Below are 26,485 nucleotides of genomic sequence, written 5' to 3' on the forward strand. Positions count from 1 at the left end.
TGCTCTAAGAAGAAAAAAAGCCCAATTTATGTGATTTTAGCTTTTTTTTGTCCATTTTTGTAAAAAATCCAAATCCAAATCCAATTCCAGTCACCGCAGTTTGGCAAATCCAAAGCCGGACAATGAATTAGAACCAAATCCGGCAAAATTGTTCCGGCGCACATCCCTAGTAATTATAAAGCTCTATAGGTGACCCATCCACCACTGGGGCTTTCCCTCCAGGGAAAGAGGTGACTTCATCTCACTTTCTATTCAGGAAATTGAGGGTAGGGTAATGCCACCAATATATTCCAGCAGCTTCTCAATGGTGCAATGATATCTACCATGATGGGCAACTACAGGTACCAAACGGGCCCATAATGTCCCGAATGCTGGTACTTGTGGTTCTCCAAGTACCAGCATGTGGTGGAGGCTTGCTGGGACCTGCAGTTCCACAGCAAAAGGCAATATTTAATACTATTTCAAATGCACTACACTTACACTATCAACCCGCCACCCACTGCCCAGGGGTGGCGGGGATATCCCTGGGCTATCAGCCTAGGGGTGACCTGGTGAGGGCGGCCCCTTTATTGGGAGGTCTCCATCTCCCCAGGGATCCTTGGCCTGAGCTGACTAGCTGTAAGGGCTGATGCTGCCGCTGGGGGGCCCGGTGATTGGGGATGGGGCCCCCCACTAAAAAGGGTCTGGTGCTGGTTCTGGGTAATACAGGGGAACCCTATGCATTTTTTGCCCCTGTATTTCCAAAACCAGGACCAGATCAGAGCCCAGTGCTGGTTGCACAAAGTACGGGGGACCCCTATGTCATTTGTCCCCCGTATTTTGGCAACCAGGGCTGATTCTGACTAGCCCTGTGCTGGTTGTGCTCAAGTACGGTGGACCCCTACGTAATTTATCCCCTGTATTTTGCACAACCAACACTGGGTCACTAAAGCCCAGGGCTGGTTGCTATTTTGGGGGAGGGGGTCACGCCTTTTTTTTTTTTTTTCTGACACAGGTTTTTTAATTTTTAGTGGACACAGATGCATAGATGGAGATCCGTCCGTGTGTCTGTGTCTTCATACTTGCAGCATGGAACTCCTTGTTCCATGCCTACAAGCATTGGGAGAGAAATGATGCAGATTCCCGATCTTGGTGCCATATGTAGAGCCGAACTCGCGCGAGAATCTGACATCAGGAGGATGACGTTCGGCTTCGCAGTAGGATCTGAGTCAGGCGGGAACACCTGAGCCACGGCGTAGGTGGACTTGGATCCCCGATGTTCGGAGTGGTTCGGATTGACCATCGCGACCATCTTCCTGGCTGCTCGCTATAGCTGTGGGTGGTCACCCACAGCTATGCGAGCAGCCAGGAGTCTGTTCTAAAAAACAAGAAGGCCGGTCCTGATTCAGAGCGAGCACTCTGGCCCTGATTCAGAGCCAGACGCGCTGACAGAGTGTAGAGTATGTATGAGTCTTTATATAAATGGTGCGGTCACATACCTCAGCACAGAGTGTACAGCATGTATGAGTCTTTATATATAAATGGTGCGGTCACATACCTCAGCACAGCACAGAGTGTAGAGCATGTATGAGTCTTTATATATAAATGGTGCGGTCACATACCTCAGCACAGCACAGACTGTAGAGCATGTATGAGTCTTTATATATAAATGGTGCGGTCACATACCTCAGCACAGAGTGTACAGCATGAATGAAAATTTATATAAATAGTGCAGTCACATACATGCTCTACACTCTGTGCTGATGTGAGTCTTTATATAAATGGTGCAGTCACATACATCAGCACAGCACAGAGTGTACAGCATGTATGAGTCCTTATATAAATGGTGCAGTCAAATACCTCTGCACAGAGTGTACAGCATGTATGAGTCTTTATATAAATGGTGCGGTCACATACCTCAGCACAGCACAGAATGTACAGCATGTATGAGTCTTTATATATAAATGGTGCGGTCACATACCTCAGCACAGCACATAGTGTAGAGCATGTACGAGTCTTTATATAAATGGTGCAGTCACATACCTCAGCACAGAGTGTAGAGCATGTATGAGTCTTTATATATAAATGGTGCGGTCACATACCTCAGCACAGAGTGTACAGCATGAATGAAAATTTATATAAATAGTGCAGTCACATATACATGCTCTACACTCTGTGCTGATGTGAGTCTTTATATAAATGGTGCAGTCACATACATCAGCACAGCACAGAGTGTACAGCATGTATGAGTCCTTATATAAATGGTGCAGTCAAATACCTCAGCACAGCACAGAGTGTAGAGCATGTATGAGTCCTTATATAAATGGTGCAGTCAAATACCTCTGCACAGAGTGTACAGCATGTATGAGTCTTTATATAAATGGTGCAGTCAAATACCTCTGCACAGAGTGTACAGCATGTATGAGTCTTTATATAAATGGTGCGGTCACATACCTCAGCACAGCACAGAGTGTACAGCATGTATGAGTCTTTATATATAAATGGTGCGGTCACATACCTCAGCACAGCACAGAGTGTACAGCATGTATGAGTCCTTATATAAATGGTGCAGTCAAATACCTCTGCACAGAGTGTACAGCATGTATGAGTCTTTATATAAATGGTGCGGTCACATACCTCAGCACAGCACAGAGTGTACAGCATGTATGAGTCTTTATATATAAATGGTGCGGTCACATACCTCAGCACAGCACAGAGTGTACAGCATGTATGAGTCTTTATATATAAATGGTGCGGTCACATACCTCAGCACAGCACAGAGTGTAGAGCATGTATGAGTCTTTATATATAAATGGTGCAGTCACATACATCAGCACAGAGTGTAGAGCATGTATGAGTCTTTATATATAAATGGTGCGGTCACATACCTCAGCACAGCACAGAGTGTACAGCATGTATGAGTCTTTATATATAAATGGTGCGGTCACATACCTCAGCACAGCACAGAGTGTACAGCATGTATGAGTCTTTATATAAATGGTGCAGTCACATACCTCAGCATAGAGTGTAGCGCATGTATGAGTCTTTATATATATATATATATATATATATATAAATGGTGCGGTCACATACCTTAGCATAGCACAGAGTGTAGAGCTGTGGATTACAGACTATTTATATTACATTTTGTCATCACATTTTTCTTGCAGCCCATTTGCCCCTAATGATTATCTTATCAAATCTTGCAGCAATTGAAACTAACATTCCCTGCTTAGGATGTACTATATAGAGAATCCAGCTTGGCATGTTTATAATATATACTATATACTGTATAATATACAGGGAGAGCGCAGAGTTTCTGTGAGTGTTATATAAGCAATGTGGTCACATACCACATGTACCCCAGATCTAGGAGTGGTGAGTGCAGTGGATAAATGCCTTTTATTTATTTCATTCATTTTATGATCCTTTTTTGATGACATTTCATGTTCCCCAGTGTTAGCTCATTGGGCGCTTTCCTAGGTGTGTAATAGCCGATATGCCTCGCTGGGGTGTGCAGGTGTCTTATACCAGGAATCACACTAATGTGATAGTACTAATTTTCAGCGTTACAATGCTGGGGGATAGCATAGGACTGGCCAGATGGGGGAGACATAATGGGTCAAATGTAATAGGATGAGAGTTTAGATATTGTGAACTCCCCCAGTGTAATAGAGTCCTAGAACAAGGAAACGTCCCCAATGTATTAGAAACCGAGAACATGGAAACTCCCCCAATGTAATAAGGACCGAGAACATGGAAACTACCACAATATAATAAAGACAGAGAACATGGAAACTCCCCCAATGTAATAGAGACCGAGAACATGGAAACTCGCCCAATGTAATAGTGACAGAGAACATGGAAACTCACCCAATGTGATAGAGACCGAGAACATGGAAACTCGCACAATGTAATAGTGAAAGAGAACATGGAAACTCCCCCAATGTAAGAGACAGAGAACATGGAAACTCACCCAATGTAAAAGAGACAGAGAACATGGAAACTCGGCCAATGTAATAGAGCCAGAGAACATGGAAACTCGCCCAATGTAATAGACAGAGAACATGGAAACTCCCCAATGTAATAGAGACAGAGAACATGGAAACTCGGCCAATGTAATACTAACAGAGAACATGGTAACTCCCCCATAGTAATACAGTCACAGAACATTGAAACTTGACCAATGTAATAGAGACAGAGAACATGGAAACTCGCCCAATGTAATAGAGACAGAGAACATGGAAACTCCCCCAGTGTAATAGTAACAGAGAACATGGAAACTCCCCCAATGTAAGAGACAGAGAACATGGAAACTCCCCAATGTAATAGAGACAGAGAACATGGAAACTCCCCAATGTAATAGAGACAGGGAACATGGAAACTCCCCCAATGTAATAGAGACAGAGAACATGGAAACTCGTAAATGTTTTACAGACCAAAATGGGAAAACATCTGGATGAGAGTTCTTTTAAAGATAAAACATGACCAATGTAATAGTGTTAGGGTGAGAGCTTAGAAATCAGGAGAGTTTAGCAGTAACCTATTACATTTGTCCCAATGTATTTTATAGCCCAGCGACCACTTCATATAGTCTTATTTCATGCTTACATTTCTCTATATATCTACCTTATGATCTATTTTATCCTACCTAACTCACTACTACCAATTCACGCCTATATGGTTGTGTGATTGCCGACTTACTGGATTTCACTTGGGATTATTGTAAAGGATTGCTAGCTGCCATTTTGCAATCATGCATCACCCACATTCAGGTCACAAAGACCCGTATCACACCATTTTAGAGATCCAATTCTCGGCAAAGCACAGTCTAGTGTGTTTGGTTTCATGGCAAGGAATGGCTCAGAAGTAAAGCGCATTATCACTAATCTGTCCTAACCACTGTACAATCATAATCTTGCCTCCAAATCAGCACCTCTGTCTACGCCAACTTGGTTAGCCCCTGGCCCTCCAAACTGACCTGATTCTTCCAAAAATGCAACAGTGCAGCCACATGACTATGGAGGACATCAATCTCTCTTGCGGACTTTCTCATTTCAAATTTATACTCTTTTACTATAGTTTTGCCCACAGTCTAGCCCATGAGTATTCAATATGCGGGTTGTCAACTACCATGGAACAAAACATCCCAGCATGCACAACTGTCGCAGAGCCTGCTGGGATGTGCAGTTCCACAGCATCTGGTGGGCCGCATGTTAAATATCTAGAATTAATTCTTCAAGGAACTCATCACCTCGAAAACCACCAAAGCCTAGCACCTTCCTTGCTTCACTACCCCATTCCCTCTCGGCCTCTGACTTCACTTCTTCCTATCCAAAGCTGATTTGGTCAGGTATGAAATCTCCTTCTAACAGACCTCTGCCACCCCCTTCCTCTCACTTCTTACCCCTCTCTGATCACCTTAACACCCCTGTGGTGGGGAGTAATTGAAATTGATTTCTGAGCTTCTCCCTCCTCAATCTTAGTCCTTCCCACCTTCCTCACTATCTTTCTCCCAGTATATGATTGCAGCTTTCCCACATTTTTAACCTCTCTCCCCCCTGTGGCATTTTCCCATCCTCCTTCAAATGTGCCCTCATGTCCCCACTTCTTAAAATACCATCTCTTGACCCAAATTCCCTATATAACTACTCTCCAATCTCTCTCCATTTCCTTCTCACTAAAACTCTTGAGAGACTGGTCTTTTTCTCGCCTGTCCTCCTTATTCTCTGGTAACTCCAGTCTTGACCCACTCGAATCCAGCTTTCACCCACATCACCCCACTGAAACCACCCAGACTCTAGTTACCATTGCCCTTCTCTCTGCTAAATCCAAGGATCATTTCTCTATCCTCATTGACCTCTCCACAGCCTTTGACAGTCGACCATACACTTTTTCTCCACTCTCTTGGTCCTTATGATACGGTCCTCTCATGGCTTTCCTCCTTTCTAACTATTCCTTATCTGTCATAACCTACTCCACCTCCCCCTCTTTCTTGTAAGAGTCACACAAGTCTCAGTCTAATGGTGCCCACACATAGCGGTGTGCTCACGGTCTGACATCGTGCACGATTTCCCTTGAAACTCTCCTCGGCAGCTCTGCACACGATTTGGTGTTTGCAGTGTCCAATCTTCAAATGATCTCTCCTGCATTCAGACTTTTTCCAGTGCATTTGTATCCCAGATTGGCAGATCTGCCCTACAGCATGGCATAAACGACGATGCGTTGTACGACCAGCAGGGACGCGCATCACATCATGAGTGGGGACTTATAAGTAAATAGATCCCCATAATCAGCATCTCCTGTCAGGACACCCTCAGTAACAGTGGTGAGATCCCTCTGCAGACATTAGAGTGCGCCCCATAATCAGCATCTCCTGTCAGGACACCATCAGTAACAGTGGTGAGATCTCTCTGCAGACATTAGAGTGCGCCCCATAATCAGCATCTCCTGTCAGGACACCCTCAGTAACAGTGGAGAGATCTCTCTGCAGACATTAGAGTGCTCCCCATAATCAGCATCTCCTGTCAGGACACCCTCAGTAACAGTGGAGAGATCTCTCTGCAGACATTAGAGTGCTCCCCATAATCAGCATCTCCTGTCAGGACACCCTCAGTAACAGTGGAGAGATCTCTCTGCAGACATTAGAGTGCTCCCCATAATCAGCATCTCCTGTCAGGACACCCTCAGTAACAGTGGAGAGATCTCTCTGCAGACATTAGAGTGCTCCCCATAATCAGCATCTCCTGTCAGGACACCCTCAGTAACAGTGGAGAGATCTCTCTGCAGACATTAGAGTGCTCCCCATAATCAGCATCTCCTGTCAGGACACCCTCAGTAACAGTGGAGAGATCTCTCTGCAGACATTAGAGTGCTCCCCATAATCAGCATCTCCTGTCAGGACACCCTCAGTAACAGTGGAGAGATCTCTCTGCAGACATTAGAGTGCTCCCCATAATCAGCATCTCCTGTCAGGACACCCTCAGTAACAGTGGTGAGATCTCTCTGCAGACATTAGAGTGCGCCCCATAATCAGCATCTCCTGTCAGGACACCCTCAGTAACAGTGGAGAGATCTCTCTGCAGACATTAGAGTGCGCCCCATAATCAGCATCTCCTGTCAGGACACCCTCAGTAACAGTGGAGAGATCTCTCTGCAGACATTAGAGTGCTCCCCATAATCAGCATCTCCTGTCAGGACACCCTCAGTAACAGTGGTGAGATCTCTCTGCAGACATTAGAGTGCGCCCCATAATCAGCATCTCCTGTCAGGACACCCTCAGTAACAGTGGAGAGATCTCTCTGCAGACATTAGAGTGCGCCCCATAATCAGCATCTCCTGTCAGGACACCCTCAGTAACAGTGGAGAGATCTCTCTGCAGACATTAGAGTGCGCCCCATAATCAGCATCTCCTGTCAGGACACCCTCAGTAACAGTGGAGAGATCTCTCTGCAGACATTAGAGTGCGCCCCATAATCAGCATCTCCTGTCAGGACACCCTCAGTAACAGTGGAGAGATCTCTCTGCAGACATTAGAGTGCGCCCCATAATCAGCATCTCCTGTCAGGACACCCTCAGTAACAGTGGAGAGATCTCTCTGCAGACATTAGAGTGCTCCCCATAATCAGCATCTCCTGTCAGGACACCCTCAGTAACGTGTATTTTATTAGGTGGTTGATAACATAGAAATAAAAGATGTGCAAGTACTGTAGATCCCATATTGCTGGAAAATTGTGCTGCTATAAGAATATGTATCATGAACCTCTGGACATCATATATACTCAGCGCAGTGTGTGGCAGATCTTTAGCATTACCACTACACTTATAGCTCAGGAGAGATTCATGTTCACACAGACTACTGTATACTGCAAATAGCCGGACGCTTCCTAGCCATAGAGACGAGCAAAGCAGGCCTGGCAGTAAGGCTTGCCCTCTTGCTCTCGGAAGGTGCCTTTGTTGAGTTGCCGAAGGCAGAAAGTGCAGCTTAGATGCTGGGGGTGGAACTTTCGGCCCATGGCGGTCACACATCGCCCTGTTATTGGTTGATCGCACCCAGCACACAGAGAACCACGACAGGAGTGGTAATGAGTCTCGCATAGAGGCAAGCCGTCATTCTCAAAGAAACTTCCATTGAGGAATGGAGTGTGGCAGACCTAAAGTAAAGACAGAAAATGGAAATATTAATGATACGGCATAGAAAGAGGGACTGTAAAAAGTCACACCGAGGTAATCCGCAGAACCTGGACAATAAGAGAAGGTAAATTGTCCACAAAATAGTGATAATATGGAGATAGAGGGGCCTATTCATCAACACTAAAATAACGGTTTTAAGGACATTTTCCTTAATTAACGTTATTTTAGTATTCATGAACACACTTAGCACAAGAGATATCTGTGATATCTCTTGTGCTAAGTCCCCCTGCGTTAATTTCCACACTCCCCATACATTAGTACATTGGTATGGGGATATGGAAATTATGATATTCATCAAATTCCGAAAATTATGTATTTTCAGAATTTGATGGAGTTACTATTCGCCACTGTGAGGTGGCATATAGTAGGTAACACTTACCTGCTTTCAGCTGGACAGGTCCCCTGGCATCTTCCTCCGGCGCTCAGATCTCACCTCTGGCTCCATCTGCTATGCTGACATTGTGTTCTCCAGGCAGAACACAATAAAGTTAAGAAAATAAAAAAGTTTTTTTTTTTCCCCTAAACAGTACTGTGTGCTGCTGGGAGAACACGTGACAGCATAGCAGACGGAGCCAGAGGCTGCTGCGCGGGCAGGTAAGTGCTTGGGGGGAGGGGGGGGCAGGGGAGCGGAGGGGGGGGACACAAAATTACCGCATCTGTAGGCAGTGCTGCGCATGCGCTGATTTTACACATGTAACAGCGTATGCGCAGCACGGATTCCAGCTGCGGTAAGTTAGTGCAGATAGAGATAACTATCTATTTCCCAAAAGGCGGTCATCGCAAAAATGACAGCTACCGGAATAGATAGTTATAGGGAGGAGGAATGATGAATTCCTCCGGTAATTAGGTAGAACTCCATGCAAGCTCTAAACCTAATTACCTAAAGAGAAACTTTAGGTATGATGAATAGGCACCAGAATCAGTAATTTACGGAGATTACAGTATGAAGAACATTTATCTCTGCTTCCTTCAAACCCATCCCGTGTCCTATAGAAGACTTTAGAGCAGTGTTTCCCAACCTCGGTTCTCAAAGCAGACAAAGGGTCCAGTTTTTTAGGATATTCATGCTTGAGCACAGACGGTTAAATCAAAATAACTGAGGTACTAAATAAATCATCTGTGCTCAGGTATGGCTATCCTTAAAACCAGGACTGTTAGTAAATTTACCCCTAAGAATCAAGTTTGGGAGAGTCTGTAATCTCTGGAGAGTTTGGGCATTTTTTCCACTCGCAAATTTACGAATGTAAAACTCGGGAGAGAAATCTCCTTTGCTAAAGGAAAATACTGGAGAGCTGGCAAACACTCCTCAATTCACCATCGGCAAAACTCGAGAACCTTTTCACTGGTGAAGATAGGATTCGGGAATTTACCAAGCAGAGAGCTTGTAAACTCTCATGAGATGGGAAAACTCTCCTGTAAAAACTTGTGAAATAAGTTTACCTGCCTGTGATCTGAGAGTTTGGCAGAAACATACACAGATCACTGTGATCCATGTGTTTCTGCCTGTAATCTGTGATCCATGTGTGTTTCTGCCTGTAATCTGTGATCCATGTGTGTTTCTGCCTGTAATCTGTGATCCATGTGTGTTTCTGCCTGTAATCTGTGATCCATGTGTTTCTGCCTGTAATCCATGTGTTTCTGCCTGTAATCTGTGATCCATGAATGTTTCTGCCTGTAATCTGTGATCCATGTGTGTTTCTGCCTGTAATCTGTGATCCATGTGTGTTTCTGCCTGTAATCTGTGATCCATGTGTGTTTCTGCCTGTAATCTGTGATCCATGTGTGTTTCTGCCTGTAATCTGTGATCCATGAATGTTTCTGCCTGTAATCTGTGATCCATGTGTGTTTCTGCCTGTAATCTGTGATCCATGAATGTTTCTGCCTGTAATCTGTGATCCATGTGTGTTTCTGCCTGTAATCTGTGATCCATGAGTTTCTGCCTGTAATCCATGTTTCTGCCTGTAATCTGTGATCCATGTGTTTCTGCCTGCAATCTGTAATCCAAGTGTTTCTGCCTGTAATCTGTAATCCATGTGTTTCTGCCTGTAATCTGTGATCCATGTGTTTCTGCCTGTAATCTGTGATCCATGCGTTTCTGCCTGTAATCTGTGATCCATGTGTTTCTGCCTGTAATCCATGTGTTTCTGCCTGTAATCTGTGATCCATGTGTGTTTCTGCCTGTAATCTGTTATCCATGTGTTTCTGCCTGTAATCCATGTTTCTGCCTGTAATCTGTGATCCATGTGTGTTTCTGCCTGTAATCTGTGATCCATGTGTTTCTGCCTGTAATCTGTGATCTATGAGTGTTTCTGCCTGTAATCTGTGATCCATGTGTGTTTCTGCCTGTAATCTGTGATCCATGAATGTTTCTGCCTGTAATCTGTGATCCATGTGTGTTTCTGCCTGTAATCTGTGATCCATGAGTGTTTCTGCCTGTAATCTGTGATCCATGTGTGTTTCTGCCTGTAATCTGTGATCCATGTGTTTCTGCCTGTAATCTGTGATCCATGTGTTTCTGCCTGTAATCTGTGATCCATGTGTGTTTCTGCCTGTAATCTGTGATCCATGTGTTTCTGCCTGTAATCCATGTGTTTCTGCCTGTAATCTATGATCCATGTGTGTTTCTGCCTGTAATCCATGTGTTTCTGCCTGTAATCTGTGATCCATGTGCGTTTCTGCCTGTAATCTGTGATCCATGTGTGTTTCTGCCTGTAATCTGTGATCCATGTGTTTCTGCCTGTAATCTGTGATCCATGCGTTTCTGCCTGTAATCTGTGATCCATGCGTTTCTGCCTGTAATCTGTGATCCATGTGTTTCTGCCTGTAATCTGTGATCCATGAATGTTTCTGCCTGTAATCTGTGATCCATGGATGTTTCTGCCTGTAATCTGTGATCCATGTGTGTTTCTGCCTGTAATCTGTGATCCATGTGTGTTTCTGCCTGTAATCTGTGATCCATGTGTGTTTCTGCCTGTAATCTGTGATCCATGAATGTTTCTGCCTGTAATCTGTGATCCATGTGTTTCTGCCTGTAATCTGTGATCCATGCGTTTCTGCCTGTAATCTGTGATCCATGTGTTTCTGCCTGTAATCTGTGATCCATGGATGTTTCTGCCTGTAATCTGTGATCCATGTGTGTTTCTGCCTGTAATCTGTGATCCATGTGTGTTTCTGCCTGTAATCTGTGATCCATGTGTGTTTCTGCCTGTAATCTGTGATCCATGAATGTTTCTGCCTGCAATCTGTGATCCATGTGTTTCTGCCTGTAATCTGTGATCCATGAATGTTTCTGCCTGTAATCTGTGATCCATGGATGTTTCTGCCTGTAATCTGTGATCCATGTGTGTTTCTGCCTGTAATCTGTGATCCATGTGTTTCTGCCTGTAATCCATGTGTTTCTGCCTGTAATCTATGATCCATGTGTGTTTCTGCCTGTAATCTGTGATCCATGTGTGTTTCTGCCTGTAATCTGTGATCCATGTGTTTCTGCCTGTAATCCATGTGTTTCTGCCTGTAATCTGTGATCCATGTGTGTTTCTGCCTGTAATCTGTGATCCATGAATGTTTCTGCCTGTAATCTGTGATCCATGTGTTTCTGCCTGTAATCTGTGATCCATGTGTTTCTGCCTGTAATCTGTGATCCATGTGTTTCTGCCTGTAATCTGTGATCCATGAATGTTTCTGCCTGTAATCTGTGATCCATGTGTTTCTGCCTGTAATCTGTGATCCATGTGTTTCTGCCTGTAATCTGTGATCCATGAATGTTTCTGCCTGTAATCTGTGATCCATGGATGTTTCTGCCTGTAATCTGTGATCCATGTGTGTTTCTGCCTGTAATCTGTGATCCATGAATGTTTCTGCCTGTAATCTGTGATCCATGAATGTTTCTGCCTGTAATCTGTGATCCATGTGTTTCTGCCTGTAATCTGTGATCCATGTGTTTCTGCCTGTAATCTGTGATCCATGAATGTTTCTGCCTGTAATCTGTAATCCATGTGTTTCTGCCTGTAATCTGTGATCCATGAATGTTTCTGCCTGTAATCTGTAATCCATGTGTTTCTGCCTGTAATCTGTGATCCATGTGTTTCTGCCTGTAATCCATGTGTTTCTGCCTGTAATCTGTGATCCATGTGTGTTTCTGCCTGTAAATAGAAAAAAAGGGTTCATTTTTATAAAAAAAAAAAAAAAAAATACATAAGGTCCCCCCCAAAAAATTTTTAACCAGCCCCGGACTTTTCAGCCTGTCCTGGTACCTAAAGTTATGGGGAACAAAAGAAGTAGGTTTCCACCGTAATTTAGGTACCAACACCAGGCTGCAGGGCCAGTACTAGTTTTAATTATAGGGGGGAAAAATTGCATAGGAGTCCCCCTAAAATTAAAACCAGGAACGGACCCAAAATGACGGGGTTTATTGCCACAGCCCGGAGACCCTATTACCAGGTCTCCAGGGCCAAAGCATGCTCAGGCCAAGCGGGGATCTTGGGGGGAAGTGGGGACCCCCCCCCCAAAGCCCCAGGCTTGGTCTGAAGCCCGGGGCTCTTCCCCGCACCCTTGGGCTGTAAGTACGGGGGTAATAAAGTTATACATATAAGTAAACTATTGTATTTTACAGTGGGACTACTGGTGCCAGCATGCCTGCCCTTTGGTACTTGTGGAACTACAAGTGCCAGCAGGTGTCCGGCGCCCGTACCCCCACTGTAAAATTAATAGTTAAATAAAGACACCACACACCGTGCCTAGTAAAACTTTATTCCATACACCTACCCACTCACACACACACACACTTACCTGCTTCCAGACGTTTCTTCGCCCTTCTCCAAGTAGAATCCACGGCAGGAGTTGAAAAAAAGAGCCACGTGGGTCCCAGCCAATGAGCAGCCGCTACATGTAAAGCAGCCGCTGATTAACTTGTGCCCCGTGAGAAATTACAGCAGACTTCGGTCATCTGGCATTTCGCGATGTGTAAGTATATGTAACAGCATACACAGTACTTACACACGTCCGCCAGGGTTCAGGTAAATCGTTTTATTGTTTTAACAAGACTCTGGATGCTGCGGAGATGGAGACCAGTGCCAGGATGTAGGTGAATATAGACTTTTTTTTCAGCTCCTGCCATGGATTCTACTTGGAGAAGGGGACAGAAACATCTGGGTGCATGTGTGAATGGGTAGGTGTATGGAATAAGGTTTTACTAGGCACAGTGTGTGTGGTGCATTTATTTAACTATTTATTTTACAGTGGGGGTACGGGTGCCGGCAGCCTGTTGGCAGTTGTGGAACTACAAGTGCCAAAGGGCAGGTATACTGGCACCTGTAGTCCCACTGTAAAATACAATAGTTTATTTATGTTTATCACTTTATTACCCCAGGGATGCGGGGAAGAGTCTCAAACTTCAGACCAAGCCTGGGGTTTTTTTTTGGGGGGGGGGGGGGCTGGAGAAGGGTCTCCGATCTGTGGCATTACAGCCTGGCAACTTTATAATTAAAACCAAAGGGACCCCAACGCATGTTTTCCCCCCTACCATTAAAACCAGGACTGGCCCTGCAGCCTGGTGTTAGTTTCAAACTTACGGTAGAACCCTACTGATTTTGTTCCCTGTAATCTTAGGAATCAGGACTGGCTGGCAAAGCTTTTTTGGGGGGGGGCGGGGCTGTGTGATTTTTTTTTTTTAACATTTAGCCTGTTTTTTATAACAGCCTAGAACACAAGCAGCTTCCACATATCTCACTGATATATCTCACGGATATGTGCAGGCTGCTTGCTCGGGAGAGAAGATTCTGCAATCTCGGGTGAGTCATCTCCTGCAAAACCTGCTACTCGGCAGAGAAATCTAATTCTGCTTCACCATCGGCCATCTCACTCTCAGCTAAACTCCCTTCATGGTAAATTTGAGAGATCCAGGAGCCTCAAATCACCCGAGTTTCGGCAAAGCTAATAGAGTTTAAAAAAAAAAAAAAAAAAAGCAAATTTCCCCCTTGGTGTGCCTTGAGAACCGAGGTTGGGAAACACTGCTTTAGAGGGAGCAAGTTAGCAGGTGAGCCCTGGGATAAAATACATATTGCTGTATGGATACTACAACTATTATTACATCTAGTAGGATGTGTATCAGTTCCAGCTAATGTACAACATACTGTAAAGGCCCAATTGTTTCCTATGCGGGTGTGAAATACATATATGAAGTGTCTGTATGCAGAGCCAGAGAGTAATATGTAGGTATATAATCTAACTTTCTTAGACATTGAATTTGGAAAGAGTAGGAACCTTCCCAATGATGTTTCATAGTCCTGTCACATGTTACCTCATATATGCAATAAAAAGTATGGCGAACACATCTGACACTAAGGTGACCAGGAAGACAGAACAAATGAGGTAAATTATGTTATCACATATACACATACACACACACACTAAGGTGACCAGGAAGACAGAACGAATGAGGTAAATTATGTTATCACATATACACATACACACACACACACTAAGGTGACCAGGAAGACAGAATGAATGAGGTAAATTATGTTATCACATATACACATACACACATACACTAAGGTGACCAGGAAGACAGAACGAATTAGGTCAATTATGTTATCACATATACACATACACACACACACACTAAGGTGACCAGGAAGACAGAATGAATGAGGTAAATTATGTTATCACATATACACACACATACACTAAGGTGACCGGGAAGACAGAACGAATTAGGTAAATTATGTTATCACATATACACATACACACACACACACACACTAAATACACAAGAGACACGTAGATGGTCAGAAAGTAGTTATGAATGAGTACACGTATGTTACAAAATCCACACAAAATAAAATCATGGAGAACACGTCTGACACTAAGGTGATCGATAAGATGCTGCATACTAGTCCACACTATGGATGGATCTTGTGATATCTATCAGAGCTGCCATATGCAACTTACAGCAACTCCAAGCGAATCAGAGTTCAACCCCACTTGTGGCTGAGTGGGTATAACTGGTTGGCCACTGGGCATCTGCATGTGCCATGGGGGTGTAGACACACTAGTGGCCTATTCAGAGAAAGGAGAAATCTTGCACCAGGAATAGGGCGGGTGTAACTCAGTACTAACAGGGAAAGAGGAGGGATAGAGCTAGTGCACCTCCATACTTATAGGGAAAGAGGATGGATGGTGCCATGAGAACCATTGGCCTAGCTGTAGAATAGCACTAGTTTCCATAAAGTTACAGGAAAGTGTCAGCATATGACATGTGTATAACCCTACAGCATATGTGTGCATGCAGAGACCTGAATGAGTACACTGACAAGATGGACAAGGAGGAGGTTGCAATAGTGATGCTGCAGAATCTGACACCTGAATTTTTTTTCTTGGTGGTGGCTTTAGAATCCTGAGTAACTAAGTTATCAATGGAGATTGCTAGGGCTTAACTGCTGCAGTTCCAAGAACACATACCTGCTGAGTAAAATGCTGAGGGTTCTGACTTACTCACAAAGGACTCTAATCCTAAAAAGCCTAAGTACAAGTGTTTCATACTGTATGTCACAAAGTGAGACCTAAAGCCTTTGAATGACAACGGAAAGATTCAATTGGTTGACAGAACAAACATGATAAAATAAATGAGTCCACTTTAGATTTCACAGACTGTTTCAAGAAGGATTGTACATGAACTTGTAATCCACAAAGCATTTCAGTTACAATCAATAATGGTTTACATAACGGAGTACGTGTGACACTATAACATTCAAAGGGAAAAGAGACAAAGTCCTTACAGCAACAAAAGTCAGGATAATCACTGTCCACACAAAAATAAAAGGTGAAACCATAGTCACAGACAACCAGAATGTGTTATTCCTAACGGATCTGGGGACCAACCTCATTGCCACACTGTAAGTGTACTAGAAGACAAAAGGATTCAAGATGACAAATGTGTTGTTCAAAATAAAAGAGGGACTTAATAGCAATATCAACCAGGTACAGACAACTATACATCGTAGACATGGAGGCATGCTATGTGATGGCAAACTCTGATCTATGGCAAATCTATGGGAGCTGTGGCATAGGCATATACAGTAGGCCACCTGGGGTATGATAACACCCAGAAACTCCTTAATGGGATGGTGACTGGAAATGCCATGAACAATCCAGAGAGATCTACATGTGAGAACTGTATAATGGGTAGGCAAACCCACTGTCCCTTTTCAAAATCAGCAACCAGAGCTGAGGCACTGCTAGCATTGGTACATAGTGATGTGTGTGGTCTGATGGAAGTAAAATCTATGAGAGGATATCTATATTTCCCGACATGCATCAATGACGTTACAAGAATGACACGTGTTTACTTCAAAGCCAAAAGTGAAGTAGTAAACAAAATTGCAGACAAGAGTTTGGTGGAGACTGAAATGGGTCAGAATCTAAAGATCTTCAGATGGGACAATGGTGGGGAATATAAAAATAACTAGCCACCCTCTTTACTAATTATGGCATTGAGCACCAGCTAACCATTGAAAACATGCCAGAGTAAGCCAACAGCTCAATTAAGGAGAGATCACGGATTATGCAGAGTGAATTGGGCCTAGAAAAGTAATTTTGAAGATGTGTCTACTGGAGTATATCTGAAGAGCCATGCACCCACAGCACCTGGAAAAATCAAAACACCACTAGTGGCATGGACTGGGAGTAAGTCAAATGGAAATCATCTAAGAGTCTTTGGGTGCAGAGAATATGCACACATACACAAGGAGGAGGAGAAGAGACATAAACTGGATCCCAAGTCAGTGGTGTGAATCATGCTTTTATACTGCCAAGACAGTAAAGGATACAGACTATGGGACATAACAGGCAAAAAGCTTATAAAATCTAGAGATGTGGTGTTCCATGAACAGCGCAACCTAGTGTAAAGTTGGAACAAGAACTGTGATACAAGTATGTTATGCTGGAAGAAGAGACAATAGAATTAGGGAAAGGCATATTTAATCTGAGCAACACCACTCTATCAATAGAACAAATGAAACTATTAGACAAAGGATTAAAATTTTCCCCAGTTAACAAGCTGGATAAATTCCAAACCTATTTAGACCTACACAGTTTCAAAAGGAAAAACTGTTACTAAAGAAATTCTTTTCTTCCACGCTACCACCACAAATTAAAAACTCGACACAAATGGGAACATATAAACACACTTCCCTTAAACCTTCCTCTAATTTTTACCCCAGTCACATGCAAGGAGCACAAATTGAAACATTCATCAGGATGGTAGAAAGGGACATTGAGAAATTAGAAGAACCAAGAAGCAAACATAAGGCATTCAATCTGACACGAAAGGAAACATTGGCCATACAGGAATTACAGAATAACCATCACATCATTATAAAACCCGCAGATAAGGGGGGGGAATAGTAGTATTGTCCAAACAGGATTATCTCAAAGAGGCCCAAAGAATACTCAATGATGAGACAACGTATCAGAAATTAAAGACAGATCCAACCACAAAATTTCAGGATCTACTCAATATACAACTCCAGAAAGGCTTACAGGTGGGGGTTTTGACAGATAAGGAATTCAGATATACAAAGACGCAACATCCCATTATACCGGTATTCTATTACCTGCCCAAATTGCACAAAAACGGAGAATCACCCCCAGGAAGACTAATCATTTCCGATATAGGAAGCCTAACCTCCAAACTATCAGAATACCTGGACCTGGTACTACAACCGTATGTACAAAAACAACGGGCATATTTGAGAGACACGACATCTACACTTAATTACCTGAAAGACATTACATGGGACAAAGACCTATGGCTAGTAACGGCAGACATAACATCTCTCTATTCAGTAATAGATCACCAACAAGGCACTGCAAGTATTAATTATCACCTAGAACAGGATCCTGACATGCTAGAGACACAACGACACTTTACAATAGAATGCATCCAATTTATCTTGGAACAGATCTACGTCTGGTTCGAGAACCAGTTTTACCTTCAACAAACAGGTACCGCTATGGGCACGAGATTCGCCCCAAGTTACGCCAACCTTTACATGAGTTGGTGGGAGGACCAACATATCTGGAATAATCCGGATCTTGGGGCGAATCTCGTGCTCTGGAAAAGATATATAGATGATATATTAATGGTCTGGAGAGGGGATGAGTCACAACTTAAAGATTTTATAGGATGACTGAATACCAATAATAACAACTTAATATTCACAGCCACTTACAGTAAAACCAATTTAGAATTTTTAGACCTCGAGATCTATATTGAAAATGGTAATATACAAACTAGAAGTTTCAAAAAGAAAGTAGATGTCAACAGCTTTATTTTATCCAGCAGCTGGCACCATCCTAATTGGTTAAGCGCAGTACCAAAGAGTCAGTACATCAGGCTGAGGAGAAATTGTTCAAAAAAGGAGGATTTCATTAGACAAGGGAATGAACTGACAACCCAATTTATTGAAAAAAATTATGACATTGAAACCCTAGGGAAAGCATTCAAAGAGGTAGAAAATGTAGAGAGAGATACACTTCTACAATACAAAGAAAAAGGTAATACCCAATTAGAAAATAGAGTTCTTTTTATTACAAATTTCTCTAAACAATACAAAGATATACAAAAGGTTATAAAGAAACATTGGCCTATACTACTAGAAGATGAGACACTGGCGGATCATCTGCCCCCTTCCCGAAGATTATTTATAGGAAAGCACCAGACCTCAGATCCAAGCTGGTACATAATCACATAGCCCCCACCACTACACAACAAATGACAATAAATAATACCAAACCGACAAACGGATTCTTTTACTGTGGGAATTGCCCAGGATGTATGAACATCAGTAAATGTAGCACGAAATCTACAAATACCTTCCAATCAAAACACACAGGCACCACGTACGATATAAAAGACAGACTTACGTGCAATAGCAAGAGAATCATTTATTTATTAGAATGCGGGTGTGGGAAACAATACTGTTACTCTGCACCACTACTGTTACTGCATTACCACTGTTAAACATTTTGATGTTTAGGAACGTCACTAGAATAAGTCAAAATAGACTTGTTATGGTTTTAACTGATAACACTTATTGGTTTGTTCTTTCACAGTTTTGGATTTACTTTAATTCCATACTTACTGATAAAGTTATAGGATTGTGCTAATAAATGTAATGCCAGTACACCAGAATGGTTGATTGACAGCAATCAACACCTATTCAGAGTGACTGAACTATCCACCAATCAATTAAGCTATCTTTGAACACTTTTGGACCGCCCTCAGACTACTTATTCAGATGTCATGAACTCTATCACTACAGCATCTCCTTGAAAAAGGCCCTAGAGGCTGAAACGCGTTGGAGTATACTACACGCTAAAGATTCCAAAGTTATCTGCTTTTTTGCCTACACCAAAGACGTAAGACCAAGGTGCACTTCATAGATAACCCGGAACCTTTCTTCAACAGCTATTGTTTCCAAGAGAGATCAACGTACAACACCGTCGTAGTCACGTGACCAACCCAGGAAGACAGCGCCACAGAAGTGTGGAAGCCGGAGCCGGCAGGGCTAGGAGCGGTGCCCTTCAGGGTAGAGAGGTGAGTCCCAGGTCGGCAAAGGGAGACACACAGCACATTACTCTCACGAGCGGTGTGACCGTGGTGTCCCAGCCCCCGACCTCAGCGCACGCTGTGGCGTTGTATGTCGGAGGTGGCGTGACATATCGGGCACCCTCCGACATTGATGCCAAGTAGCTACACGCACTGTAGAGAACTAGCCTCTCCCCATCAAGGCCACACCGTACTCCCTGACCCCAGGAACATCATCCCGGGCACCGTAGTTCATCAACCATCACCATTTTTTCTTTATTAGCGGGACGCCGCAGATTGTTCTGTTTTGATTATGCAGTGACATTGGACAGGAACTATTTAACCATTAGATTTCCGATTTACCACTCATCCTACATGATTGAAAGATACAGAGACCATCTTATATTTGTGCACCAGTTTTAACTATCCTTGGTTTAGTGAATAAATATTTTTGTGATACTTTGATACATACGCGTACTGGTTACCATTCTGTTATATTGTACATTCCTACCTAATGGGATTTTCATACTAATGAGATATCATTATCTTATCTTTTTCATTGACTATAACTTGGTACATGGTACTCAATTTACACCATCAGAATCTATTTGTTTCAATTTAATGATAATTAGTCATTCATTTGACAATTAGCCATTCATATATTAGTGGACGGAACGAGAAGGTTGAGCGCTACAACATACTTTTTATTTATGCTGGAAGTATGTCTGAGTTGGAGACAGCCAATGTGGATGTCCAATCCCAGAGAGTTATTTGAGAAGCAATAGAGGTAAACACCCCTAGGAGATATTATGAGGTGTTCACAAATATCACTTTCTTTATGAGAATTAACTCAGGATGAGAATATCAACATTAAGTTTGACAATAAAGGTACAACTGACTTGTCCTAAAGCACCAAGCACCATGGATAGTCCAAGCCCATTGCTATTAGACACCACTTCATCCCTGAGTTAGTGGAGAGAAAGTCTTCTGTTAGCATAACCTTTGTAACTAGTGAGGAGAATGCTGCTGATAGGCTAACAAAGGACTGATGTCACAACTGCTTAATGTGTTGCAAAATATGTGAACTGGAATATTTTAAGTGTTGAAATGTTTCACTGTTCATTGCGTAACCACACAACATAACATGTGCAGATAAGATATAATATGTATTAAGTTACTGGAGACAGCCCGGAGTGAAGGGGAGGTGCTAGAGGGGATTACACTCTTGTGATGTCACCTCCTTTTAGTGCAGTGACCCCGGTGGGATGACATCACTGATTTGCTACTGCGCATGCGCGACCCACTGCATGCCACTGTGTAGAGTATTATAGTATTGTACGCAAGTGCAGTATTTGGCTCTTTTGCATGAAAACAGTATTATATTATCACTATTATAGGCTTCACCAGTGACCATCACTGTTATCCTGCTGCATACTGCATTACCGCTGTTACTCTGTACTACCGATATTACTGCATTACCGCTGTTACTCTGTACCACCACTGTTACTGCATTACCGCTGTTACTCTGTACTACCGCTATTACTGCATTACCGCTGTTACTCTGTACTACCGCTATTACTGCATTACCGCTGTTACTCTGTACCACCACTGTTACTGCATTACCGCTGTTACTCTGTACCACCACTGTTACTGCATTACCGCTGTTACTCTGTACTACCGCTGTTACTGCATTACCAGTTACTCTGTACTACCGCTATTACTGCATTACCGCTGTTACTCTGTACCACCACTGTTACTGCATTACCGCTGTTACTCTGTACTACCGCTGTTACTGCATTACCACTGTTAATGCAGTAACAGTAGTAGTACAGAGTAACAGTGGTAATGCAGTAACAGCGGTAGTACAGAGTAACAGTGGTAATGCAGTAACAGTAGTGGTACAGAGTAACAGTGGTAATGCAGTAACAGTGGTGGTACAGAGTAACAGTGTTAATGCAGTAACAGTAGTAGTACAGAGTAACACTGTTACTCTGTACCACCGCTATTACTGCATTACCACTATTACTCTGTACTACCGCTGTTACTGCATTACCACTGTTACTCTGTACTACCGCTATTACTGCATTACCACTGTTACTCTGCACCACTACTGTTACTGCATTACCACTGTTACACTGCATGACCACAGTTACTCTGTACCACCACTGTTTCTGAATTACCACTGTTACTGCATTACCACCACTGTTACTGCAATACCACTGTTACTCTGTACCACTACTGTTACTGCATTACCACTGTTTCTGTGTACCACTACTGTTACTCTGTTCAACCACTGTTACACTGAATTACCACTGTTACTGCATTACCACTGTTACTCTGTACCACCACTGTTACTGCATTACCACTGTTACTCTGTACCACCGCTGTTACTGCATTACCATTGTTACTCTGTACCACCGCTGTTACTGCATTACCACTGTTACTCTGTATTACCACTGTTACCACTACTGTTACTGCATTACCACTGTTACTCTGTACCACCAGTGTTACTCTGTATTACCACTACTGTTACTGCATTACCACTGTTACTCTGTATTACCACTACTGTTACTGCATTACCACTGTTACTCTGTATTACCACTGTTACCACTACTGTTACTGCATTACCACTGTTACTCTGTACCACCAGTGTTACTCTGTATTACCACTACTGTTACTGCATTACCACTGTTACTCTGTATTACCACTGTTACCACTACTGTTACTGCATTACCACTGTTACTCTGTACCACCAGTGTTACTCTGTATTACCACTACTGTTACTACATTACCACTGTTACTCTGTACCACTACAGTTACTCTGTTCCACCACTGTTACACTGTATTACCACTGTTACCACTACTGTTACTGCATTACCACTGTTACTCCGTACCACCGCTGTTACTGCATTACCACTGTTACTCTGTACCACTACTGTTACTGCATTACCACTGTTACTCTGTACCACCATTGTTACTGCATTACCACTGTTACTCTGTACCACCACTGTTACTCTGTATTACCACTACTGTTACTGCATTACTCTGTATTACCACTGTTACAACTACTGTTACTGCATTACCACTGTTACTCTGTACCACCAGTGTTACTCTGTATTACCACTACTGTTACTGCATTACCACTGTTACTCTGTATTACCACTGTTACCACTACTGTTACTGCATTACCACTGTTACTCTGTATTACCACTACTGTTACTGCATTACCACTGTTACTCTGTATTACCACTGTTACCACTACTGTTACTGCATTACCACTGTTACTCTGTACCACCAGTGTTACTCTGTATTACCACTACTGTTACTGCATTACCACTGTTACTCTGTATTACCACTGTTACCACTACTGTTACTGCATTACCACTGTTACTCTGTACCACCAGTGTTACTCTGTATTACCACTACTGTTACTACATTACCACTGTTACTCTGTACCACTACAGTTACTCTGTTCCACCACTGTTACACTGTATTACCACTGTTACCACTACTGTTACTGCATTACCACTGTTACTCCGTACCACCGCTGTTACTGCATTACCACTGTTACTCTGTACCACTACTGTTACTGCATTACCACTGTTACTCTGTACCACCATTGTTACTGCATTACCACTGTTACTCTGTACCACCACTGTTACTCTGTATTACCACTACTGTTACTGCATTACTCTGTATTACCACTGTTACAACTACTGTTACTGCATTACCACTGTTACTCTGTACCACCAGTGTTACTCTGTATTACCACTACTGTTACTGCATTACCACTGTTACTCTGTATTACCACTGTTACCACTACTGTTACTGCATTACCACTGTTACTCTGTACCACCAGTGTTACTCTGTACCACCATTGTTACTGCATTACCACTGTTACTCTGTACCACCATTGTTACTGCATTACCACTGTTACTCTGTATTACCACTACTGTTACTCTGTACCACCAGTGTTACTGCATTACCACTGTTACTCTGTACCACCATTGTTACTGCATTACCACTGTTACTCTGTATTACCACTGTTACCACTACTGTTACTCTGTACCACCAGTGTTACTGCATTACCACTGTTACTCTGTACCACCAGTGTTACACTGTACCACCACTGTTTCTCTGCATTACCACTGTTACCACTACTGATACTGCATTACCACTGTTACTCTGTACCACCATTGTTACTGCATTACCACTGTTATTCTGTACCACCATTGTTACTGCATTACCACTGTTACCACTACTGTTACTGCATTACCACTGTTACCACTACTGTTACTGCATTACCACTGTTACCACTACTGTTACTGCATTACCACTGTTACTCTGTATTACCACTGTTACCAGTACTGTTACTCTGTACCACCAGTGTTACTCTGTACCACCAGTGTTACCCTGTACCACTACTGTTACTGTATTACCACTGTTACCACTACTGCTACTGCATTACCACTGTTACTCTGTACGACTACTGTTACTGCATTACCACTGTTACTCTGTACCACTACTGTTACTACATTACCACTGTTACTCTGTACCACCAGTGTTACTCTGTACCACCAGTGTTACTGCATTACCACTGTTACTCTGTACCACTACTGTTACTGCATTACCACTGTTACTCTGTACCACTGTTACTGCATTACCACTGTTACTCTGTACCACCGCTGTTACTGCATTACCGCTGTTACTCTGTACCACCGCTGTTACTGCATTACTGTTATTGAATTACCAGTGTTCCTCTGTACCACTGCTGTTACTGCATTACCAATGTTACTCTGTACCACCATTGATACTGCATTACCGCTGTTACTCTGTACCACCAGTGTTACTCTGTACCACCAATGTTACTCTGTACCACCACTGTTACTCTGTACCACCGTTACTCTGTATTACCACTGTTACTGCATTACCACTGTTACTCAGTACGACTACTGTTACTGCATTACCACTGTTACTCTGTACCACTACTGTTACTACATTACCACTGTTACTCTGTACCACCAGTGTTACTCTGTACCACCAGTGTTACTGCATTACCACTGTTACTCTGTACCACTACTGTTACTGCATTACCACTGTTACTCTGTACCACTGTTACTGCATTACCACTGTTACTCTGTATTACCACTGTTACTCAGTACCACTACTGTTACTGTATCGCCACTGTTACTCTGTACCACCACTGTTACACTGCATTACCACTGTTACTCTGTACAACCACTGTTCCTCTGTACCACTGCTGTTACTGCATTACCAGTTACTCTGTACCACCACTATTACTCTGTACAACCACTGTTACTCTGTACCACTGCTGTTACTGCATTAGCACTGTTACTCTGTACCACCACTGTTACTGTATTACCACTGTTACTGCATTAGCGCTGTTACTCTGTATCACCGCTGTTCACGGTACCACAGCTGTTACTGCATTACCACCGCTGTTACTACATTACCACTGTTACTCTGTACCACCACTGTTACTACATTACCACTGTTACCACTCAGGTTCTACCAATCGGTTATATCAATAGGCTAGATCTTTGGTCTCATATTTTCCACCATTATTAGATCTTATTATCTGTAGTTTCAGATCTGTTTGGTTTCTATGAAGCTCTTGTTCTTTTTGAACTTCATTTTTGTTTCTTAGAAAGTAAACATATGTCACCAAAAGTAGCATCATCGATGAGTGTCATGAACTTATGGATTTTACCTTCATTGGTTCACACACATCAGTAACACTAACTCTAAATGCCCTTATGCTCTAGATGCAAACTTAGGAAGGGTGCAATGTGTTTGCTTGCCCTTCGCACAGTTCTCACATGCTGGTCTTCAAGAATTGTCCATTGACATACCAGTCACCATGTAACCTAAGTGTTCTAGTCTGCTGTGCCAAAAATCCATTGATTGTTTGGATTCAGCAGCTACCATTGCATGACATCTTTGTCTAGAGTATAGAATTGTTGATACCAGGTTGCTGCAGCAAATATAGACCTTCTTAAGTTGTACATAAAGCACTGACTCTTTGCAAAATGGACTCTGGCCCTGATTCAGAGCCGGACGCTCTGACAGAGTGCTCGCTCTGAATCAGGGACACCTCTCTGTTTTTTTTCAGAGGCCTCCTGGCCGCTCGCATAGCTGTGGGTGACCACCCACAGCTAGAGCGAGCAGCCAAAAAGATGGTCACAATGGTCAAGACCATCAGGCTTGCGACGAGACTCTTGTGGTAGGGTCTCATTGCCGCAAGCCCTGGAGTGCTTTTGGCTCTATCAGAGCCGAGAGCACTCCCACTGACATCACTTGTGGGCAGCCACTGGCATGCCCACCAAAGGGGGCATGCTGTCACTCACCATCGACAGCACGCCCCCTTTGTAGCGAGACCCAGAGTAACAGCTTGGCCGTTGCTACCCGTGTCTCGTGCATGCGCATGACGGAGCCGGCTCCCTCGTGCGCATGTGCACTAGGCCAACATCGACCCGCTTGCGAGCGCTCAGCGCTCGCGAGTGGGTCTGAATCAGGCCCTCTGTGTCCTCTCCTCTCAAGTACACTAATGACCATATGATTAGTTCCTAAATCTGGCATAAATTGTACATCTTCAATGTCTGTCATAATTGCTTTTAACTTTGAAGCACACAGTATAGTAACTGTCCTGTTTCTTTTGGCACATAGGATCTTGTATTCCTCTCACATTTACTCACACGGCTTTAA

General features: G+C 43.1%; 1 protein-coding gene across 5 annotated transcripts in view; it reads right to left on the minus strand.

Annotated features, from left to right (window-relative positions):
- Nucleotides 1–7,215: 7,215 nt before the first annotated feature.
- Nucleotides 7,216–26,485, minus strand: part of LOC148435883 (transforming growth factor beta-1-induced transcript 1 protein-like) — a 172,977-nt gene continuing 153,707 nt past the window's right edge. For all 5 annotated transcript variants that reach the window (XM_088465388.1, XM_088465386.1, XM_088465385.1 and 2 more), the window contains one exon: nucleotides 7,216–8,132. In XM_088465388.1, coding sequence (XP_088321514.1) covers nucleotides 7,866–8,132 — 267 coding nt within the window. In that variant the 3' untranslated portion in view covers nucleotides 7,216–7,865. The remainder of the gene's footprint in view (nucleotides 8,133–26,485) is intronic.

The sequence above is a fragment of the Taudactylus pleione genome, unplaced genomic scaffold (genome assembly GCF_031769625.1).
Source record: "Taudactylus pleione unplaced genomic scaffold, aTauple2 ptg001987l, whole genome shotgun sequence".
Classification (NCBI taxonomy): Eukaryota; Metazoa; Chordata; class Amphibia; order Anura; family Myobatrachidae; genus Taudactylus; species Taudactylus pleione.